The 8,661-nt window shown below is 46.8% G+C and overlaps 1 protein-coding gene across 2 annotated transcripts; it reads left to right on the plus strand.

Annotated features, from left to right (window-relative positions):
* The first annotated feature begins 1,070 nt into the window (after positions 1-1,070).
* Positions 1,071-7,921, plus strand: si:ch73-233f7.1 (uncharacterized protein LOC100537710 homolog). Of its 2 annotated transcripts, XM_056439305.1 has the most exons (5): positions 1,071-3,617; positions 3,708-3,821; positions 6,279-6,337; positions 6,514-6,641; positions 6,991-7,921. In XM_056439305.1, exons 1-5 carry the CDS (start codon positions 1,299-1,301, stop codon positions 7,359-7,361), a joined length of 2,991 nt encoding a protein of 996 aa, XP_056295280.1. In that variant the 5' UTR covers positions 1,071-1,298; the 3' UTR covers positions 7,362-7,921. The 2 variants fall into 2 exon arrangements, with proteins under 2 accessions (XP_056295280.1, XP_056295279.1); XM_056439304.1 differs by having other exon boundaries at positions 1,071-3,821.
* Positions 7,922-8,661: the final 740 nt, after the last annotated feature.

An 8,661-nucleotide genomic window follows, 5' to 3' on the forward strand; every position in this document is an offset into this window, starting at 1 on the left:
ATGGCCTCCTCATTGCAAATGTCGGGCTCATCATTTTCAGCAGGAGACTCTTATCTGCTGCTCCGAAGCTACAAAGAAAAATTAAGACATATTACTGCATACTTCAATATCTATAGTATATATCAATATTTGCATAATATTTGCAAAGTCTATGGATCGCCATATTTTGGGTGATATAAAAAGGCTAATATTTTAATTCAATTTAATATTTTGCTTGGGAATAGGTTGACAACGCTACAATGATATTAATCAAGGCTACAACGTTAGCCGAATAGTTATGTTGCTAATCATTAGGCCTTTGTCTCTCTTTACCAGTTGCCACTTGTGTTTATCCTCTTGAAAATAAATCTGTAAGCTTGGCACATTTGGCAGCATCCTCCTCCAATGCCTTTCTTTTTTTCAACCTGGCTTTTCAGCCCCTCCTGCCCTCTTCCTCCCTGACGCGTATCGCTGCGGTCGGGCCGGCCCAGCTATCCGTAGCTGAGAGAACTTTTTGGAAAAGACGGCTAAGGACCGAACCAACTCTATTATTTGGGAGGGGTGAACTTCCTCGCACGGTAACCCATGCAGAGGCTGCGGTGTCAGAATGCGGAACATGTGTAGCCCACTTTAAGAGAAGATGGACTAACGTGACAAATGTCAACAAATAAAATTCTCGACCGGCCCAGAAGTGAAGCGGCCCACCGGGAACTCTCCCGATTCTCCCGATTACCCACCCCGGGCCTGCCCACAACACTATTCGTCCCCTAATCCAAATCTCGCTCTGACGTCTGGTGTCAAATGTACGCCTTCTCGTCTCTTTAGTGGGTCAGAGGAACAGACACGAGGATGCGAAAGGGTTAAACGTCTCCAGTAATTAGAGTCGCACTTTGCGTCGGCGTCCTCCAATACCGAGCAGCGAGAAGCTACGTCCACCCCCTCCGTCTCTCTCTCTCTCTCTCTCTCTCTCTCGCTCACACACACAAACACACACACACGCCTCCTCAGCAGCTCCTCTGAGTGTCTCATACACTGGAAAAACCAAAGCGCGAGCCTCCCCACACTCCCGGTGTTGCGCGTGGAGCACAACACAGAGAGAGAGAGAGAGAGAGGTGCTTTTACTCTCCTCTCCTCTCTCGTCCCCTCCTGTTAACTTATCCGTACACTTTTATGATTCAAACTTAGTTCTGAATATATATATTTATTTTGTTAATTTGGGAAAGGCACTGCTTTTGTACTTTTTTTTTGGTGTGTGCTGTAACCTATAAAGTATACGGCGAACGATGTCTGGATGAGTTGATTTGACGCACGCCGCTGAAATGGATCACATTCTCCCCAGAGGCAGCTGGGTACCGGTGACTGGGCTGGTTGTCTGTCTACTTCTGTGTGCGTGTGTTGTGGACCTGGTTCTTGCGCAAATTCGGTACTCCATTCCTGAAGAGCTGGAGCACGGAGCTTTTGTGGGCAACATTGCCGAAGACCTGGGCTTGGATGTGGCCAAGTTGTCAGCACGTCGGTTTCGTATAGTCTCCGGCGCAAAGAGGCAGTATTTAGAAGTGAACTTGGAGAATGGAATTCTCTTCGTCAACGAAAAGATGGACAGAGAAGATCTGTGTGAACGAAGCCCGAGCTGTTTTTTACACCTACAAGTGGTTATTGAAAACCCATTAGAATTGTACAGAGTGGAAGTGGAGATTTTAGATGTGAATGACAACTCCCCCAATTTCCCATGGAGCGAGTTTAATCTTGACATCACAGAGTCGGCTGCGCCCGGCTCCTGTTTCCCGTTGGAGAGCGCGCTGGACCAGGACGTGGGCACCAACTCTCTGCGCTCCTACCAGCTAAGCGCAAACGAGCACTTTGTTCTGAATATCCAGACGCGCAATGATGGGAGCAAGTTTGCTGAGCTTGTGTTGGACACCCCGCTGGACTGGGAACAGCAGAAGAGGCACGAAATGGTTCTGACTGCCTTTGACGGGGGGTCACCGGGGCGCTCTGGTACAGCACTGATAACTATCACAGTGTTGGACTCCAACGATAACGTGCCCGTATTTGACCGCTCAGTTTACCGGGCGAGTCTGGTGGAGAACACACAGAGGGGGACGCTGGTGCTGAAGCTGAACGCCACAGACCTTGATGAGGGCTCCAATGGAGAGGTGACCTACGCTTTTAGCGGGCACGCACCCCTCAAGGTGCGCGAGCTGTTCAGCGTTGACCCGTACACGGGGGAAATCCGAGTGAAGGGCATTGTGGACTATGAGAAAGCCAGTGTGTATGAGCTGTATGTGCAGGCAAAAGACAGGGGACCCTCGGCTGTGGCTGTGCACAGTAAAGTGCTTGTAGACATTCTCGATGTGAATGACAACGCGCCCGAAGTCATCCTCACATCAGTGTCCACTCCTGTCCAGGAAGACGCGCCACCGGGCACGGTGATAGCTGTCATCAGTGTTATGGACCGGGACTCGGGAGAAAACGGAAACGTTGACTGCCAAATTCCAAGCAACGTCCCCTTTCAGCTCCATTCATCTTTTAAAAACTATTATACTCTGGTGACGAGCGAGTTTCTGGACAGGGAAGCGGTATCCGAGTACAACATCACCCTCACAGCCAGAGACTTGGGCTCTCCTCCACTATCCACCAGGAAAACCATGCTTGTTCAAGTGTCTGACATTAATGACAACCCCCCGCGGTTCTCTCAACCTTCATACACAGTGTATGTGACCGAGAATAATGCCCCGGGCGCATCCATTTGCTCTGTAACTGCATTCGACCCCGATTCCAACCAGAACGCCTATCTGTCTTATTCTATTCTCGAGGGTCAGATTCAGGGCATGCCCGTGTCCACTTATGTCTCCATCAACTCTGACAACGGTAATATCTACGCACTGCGCTCTTTCGATTATGAACAACTTAGAAACTTTCAGATTCTGGTGCAGGCGCAGGACGCTGGTTTCCCTCCTCTCGCCAATAATATCACAGTCAACGTCTTTGTCTTGGACCAGAACGACAATGCACCTGTTATCGTGTCCCCGCTTCCCAAAAACGGCACCGTGGCCACAGAGGTGGTTCCGCGGTTAGTAGACGCTGGCTATCTGGTTACCAAAATAACAGCGCTGGACGCGGACGCAGGGCAGAACTCGCGACTGTCCTATCAGGTGCTGCACGCTACGGACCCGGGGCTGTTCAGCGTGGCTCTGTACACCGGCGAAATCAGGACTATTCGCCGGCTCCTGGAAAAAGATGTAACAAGACAAAGACTGGTAATATTAGTCAAGGACAACGGACAGCCGCCGCTCTCTGCCACTGTCTCCATTGTCCTCAACGTGGTCGACAGCGTGCCCGTGTCCCTGTCAGATTTCGGAGACCTCACGCTCAGCCCACAGCCCCCCTCAAACCTCGCTCTATATTTAATCGTGTCACTGAGCACAATATCTTTAATATTCCTTGTGGCTATAATTGTGCTCGCGGGAGTCAAGTGCTACAAGGACAGGGAGACCCTCAGCGGGTACAACCTCCCCCCGTTCGCCTGCTGCTGTTGTGGCGGGTTTCAGCCCGATCCACCTCCGGAGGTGTTCAAGAAATCCAACCTCAACCTGCAGATTTCATCCGCGGCCAAAGTGCCCACGAACTTTATGGAGGTGAATGGAAACAGCAGTCTCTCCCAGTCATATTGTTATAAAGTGTGCCTGACTCCCGAATCTGCCAAAAGTGACTTCATGTTTTTGAAGCCGTGCAGCCCCGGCAGCACGCCGAGGAACAACGAGGCGAAGAGCGCAGAAAGCTCGTGGAACGCGCAAAGCCGGAGCGCATCTGTGAACAATGGAGCAACTACTCCAAACGAGGTACAGTGAACACATCATAAGAGGCAAGAGCGTATGATATTAATGTAAACACATCTGGTCCATGCACTCACTGCCACAACAAAAACCCACCTCAGTTGTATATCTGGTAACATGTGACATTTGCTCATGAAGGTCACGTGCACATACACAGAACATTTAAACTATAGGCACAAACTGAGCAAAGCCAAGCTTTCCTTGTCTTCTCTCTCTTCTTAATAAGTGTATTACACATCATGTTGCCTCGACTGTTTTTATAATCACGGAAATAATGCATCCCAAGTGTGCAGCCTATGGTAATGTTGTGCTCCCGGGAAATGATATGAGACGACGTGAGATTACATTCTAATTGACATGGTAATGAAAGTGTAAAGCCCCATCTGAAGGAACATATTATGTGCACACACCGTGTCTTATCATATGGGAATGAAGTGAGATATCAATTACTGTGAGAGAGAAAGAGGATATGTAGTTCAAGTCTTGACGGCATGTTTTTGCAAATGAATTACACAGTGAAAATAGTTTAATAATAAGTAATTCACTTAATTATAATAGATTGTGACCTGAGATATGAATACATCACCCAGTGCCACGTACTTTTCCTGAGGGAACACCTGCTTCCAGCACATCTGAGTCTGAACAAAAAGTCAAGGTTATATCGGGCAAGGTGAATGGCAGTTATTGAATGCATCTGTCTTGGGTTCAGACAATTATTTTTCGACCAGTCGGGTTTGCAGGACCCTCGTGTCCTCAAACTAACAATATAGGACATATAACCTCACTAACTATGCCTCAAGGGCACAGGCACGGCCATTATACTGCACACAATGTGGTATAGGCCTATTCGCAAGGGGGGCTGTCCATTATTGATGAAAAATGGCAAATGGATGGTTTTGGGGAGACAGGGAAGGACATCAGAGGGGAGGGGGCAAGGAGAATGAGGGGGGTGGGAGGGGAGGACGCAAGGACATGGCTGGACTGAGACGTGGGCCGCCTGTAGATCGGCCCCGATATGTTGTCCTCTAAATGAGAGAGAGAGAGAGAGAGAGAGAGAGAGAGAGAGAGAGAGAGAGAGAGAGAGAGAGAGAGAGAGAGAGAGAGAGAGAGAGAGAGAGAGAGAGAGAGAGAGAGAGAGAGCTTCATATGTGTCGAGCACGGTGGGGGTAGAGGCAGGACGTCTAGTGTTTTCAAATTCTAATAGACGGGGCAGCAGTCGGCATGTATACGTGATGCTCGTTGCCACCTCTCGATGTTCATAACAACGCAGAGAGACTCCGACTCAGAGCTCTGGTAGCATGTCTCCATCAGGCACACTGAGAGATGTCAGTTCGGTCACTGCTCATGCACCTCTGGCCACAGGAGGGATGTCGAGGTCACGGTGATTGTTCTGCCTGCAGCTAAAGGCTCCTTCGGGAGAAAGTGTCCTTCCTGTCGTTAATTGGTTCCCTTAATGCACCCCGCGTGAGGTTGTCTGTGACACTAAACCTCAAAGACAAATCTCCATTAAACTATTTGAGCAGTACAAAACAGGAAGTACACGGGCCTGCTTAGAGTGATACATTGAAGGTGAAAAGAGAGATTAAACAAACATTCAAGCGTGTAAAACACCCAGCACAGATGCGTGCACGTGGGCACGCGAGTGTCTGCGCGTGTCGAGTGAGCTCTCAGGGTGGTTGTGTTGTGGCACATATACAGCTGCGAGGACCGCAAACTTGTCAAGGCTTTCTAAGAGACTTTTAATTAAAAACCTTGCTCGAGGAGCATCAGGCAAATATTAATGTAAAAATGATGCATAAAATCCACAAAACAATGACGTGTAATTTTCTTAATTTCCTCCCTGGCACGGTTTCCTTTGAAGATTAAAATCATGTTTCGTTTCATCCCGGTGGGGTTCTAATTGGTTTTGTGCGTTGTTGGCGGGGAGTGTATTTTGAATACCGATTCTAATAATACGCTTACGTCGCATTCTCCGCGTTAACAACTTTAATAGACTTAATAGAGCGTAGAATCAACACTATGAAACTCAGACCGGGAATACATATCTCTCGGGTGCTCTCATTCACCTCTCACGCTGCGCCACATAGATACAAGCGAAACTAAGTGGCAATCAGAGCTGAAGGCAGCGTCACCTCCGCTCTTCATTCGGTTGCACCAAACATCCACCGGGTGGCAGCCGCGGTCCATGTGACTCGAGGCCGGTCTCCATTTCAGGACAGGCACAAAGATAGACTCCTCATGTCAATGGCTGACCTCTATGAGCCAAAAGGAGACGATGGACAGGCGTCGTTTGATATCAAGACCGGTTTGATTGAGACTTTCAAGAGATTCTTTTCTCTAAATAGACCTGGACAGTGAGCAGCTCTTTGTGTGCATTTCCACGGGGATTTAAACATTTACATGTTTTCTTGTTGTTGTTAGAAACTGGAAATTAAATGCGTTTGCATGTTATTTTTCCTGCAGCTGAAGCAGCCAAATACAGACTGGACTCTTACGAAAAATCAGAACTCCTCCATTAAAAGGTAAGATTCTTTATCTTTGATATTTGACCTTTGCACTCTGTCAACCCAACCAATTGTGCGAAAGCATACAATGCTCGATAATAAGCTGAAGATCACTTGTGTTAAAATGGATATAGACATTGAAGTGACATACGAGTAAAGTATGTTGTCCTTACAGACTGGTATCTTGTTTGCAGTTATAACTCCATCAACATGGACGGCACCCTCATGCGTAAGGCCATGCATGCTGACCCAGAAAACTACGTCACATCCATGGCACCTGGACAGTACTGGACCTGGGGTACTCAGATGAGAGGGGTGAAAGGTAAGAGATGCCGGTGGACCACCATGCCTTCATTCAAACTTAACACATTTAGGGTTGTATATGCATTTAGCCACAACACAGCAAACATCAATGCTTCTATGGAATGCCTTTCAGTTTTCCTTCGTTCCCTAATTGGTTTATTGATGTATAATCATAATCCATCTCCGGTACATATGATACTCATCATTATGGCTCCATTTATTTTGGTTGCCGTTGTCATTGTTTGTTGTCCTGAAGTCAAAGCACTGAACTTAGTTTTAGAAAGGTGCTATGAGAATGAAAATACCACTAAACGGTCCTCAGTCAATATTGAGTATGTGCTTCACCTCTCCTCTCTCCTCATCTACAGACTATAAGATGTCTCCTTCGACCAGTGGGATCCCCTCTCGCCCCTGGACCCCTCGGTGCACACCTCCTCCCCAACAGCAGCAGCCATCTATCACACCCAACCCTCAACCTCACCCTCAACCACACCCTCAGACCCACCCTCACCCTCAACCACACCCACACCCACAACCACACCCACAACCACCACCTGACTATCACCACAATGTGTACATCCCTGGGACACCATCAGGCTTTTGCACCCTGAGGCCCACAGCACAGCGAAGCGAGCTGGATGTCCACAATTCGTTCTCCACCTTTGGCAAGAGGCGACGTCTTCAGATGTCCCCCCAGGGAGAGGCTGCCATTATAAATAATGATCTGTACAATGACTGACTTGTCAATGACTGTCTGAATGGATTATTAAAATGACATATAACCTGATATGAAAACTGAGAAAGAGAACATTCAGCGCATAGATTAATGAACGTATATGATTTACAAGTTGGAGGATAAAAACACAAGAGGAATAATGAATGAAGAATCCATTTTGGCTAAAATGCTGAAGGGAAATGTTGGCTGATGGCTATTTATGTGACATGCCACAACAAGGTCCATATAGCCTATTATCATTATCAATATAATAATAATTCTTATTATTAGCATTATTATTCTTATTATTATTTAGACAATCAAACTGGAGCAGCATTTACATTCAAAATGTTTTGAAAAGGCATTAGTGGACAATAATTTTGCACACCCTTATGAATTTATATATTTGTTTTTTTGAGATGAAAGAAGTGTTTCCTTTAGTATATGTATGTTTGCTGAGCTTGTGTGAATATTACAAAGTATAATAATGTATATGCAAGCTGCAACATGATGCAGACAATTGTAAAGAAGGGGGGATTCCCCCCCCCACACATGTACTGTATACATTTATGAAAATAAAGTATTTTTTTCACAAGGTCTGTGTCATGACTTCGAGACATGCATCTGTAATCCATAAAACTCCAAGCCCATGCTGATTTAGACACGCAATCAGACACATATTCGGTCGATCTACATGCATAAAGCATTTAGATGTACGTTTATGATTAATTAGCTTGAGTCAATTATTTTTGGGGTGGATAAGTTCCATATCTCTTATAAGGGCGGAAAGCTTTTCGCCTTGGTAAACTGTATTCTACAGTGAGGAATAAACAGTAAAATGCTAACATATGCTAATTGGAGTGCCTGCATTTCCATTTGCCCGGGGAGAATAGTGGGGTTCATTAACTGAACAAACAGAACCTCTTCTCTAGAAATATCACTTTAATTAAGACCACGAACACAAATACAGGGGGTGGAGTGGGGGGGGGGGGGGCTCAGCTCCAAATGCCATACCTGCATGTGAGCTAGAGGGCCTGTGACTTTTCTCTCTGTGCCCTTTTACATCTTACTTCTCAGGGAATTAGGCCCTACTATCCATGGATGAGAGCTGGCCACCGGCCATAAATGAGTCGGGTAATTAGGTCGCTGTATGGCTCAGGCTGAAAATAATTCAGTTAATAAGGAAACGGGTGTCCGTAGAGAACAGGGATGGGAGGAGGCTAACCTTCTCTGCAGTAAGGTGATCCACCGGGACGGCTGAAGGGGCAGCCGTATTTAGGTCAGCGTGGCTTCATTTCAGATGAGTGAGGAGTAGAGCTATGTT

Source organism: Pseudoliparis swirei, chromosome 19 (genome assembly GCF_029220125.1).
Source record: "Pseudoliparis swirei isolate HS2019 ecotype Mariana Trench chromosome 19, NWPU_hadal_v1, whole genome shotgun sequence".
In the NCBI taxonomy this organism is placed as follows: Eukaryota; Metazoa; Chordata; class Actinopteri; order Perciformes; family Liparidae; genus Pseudoliparis; species Pseudoliparis swirei.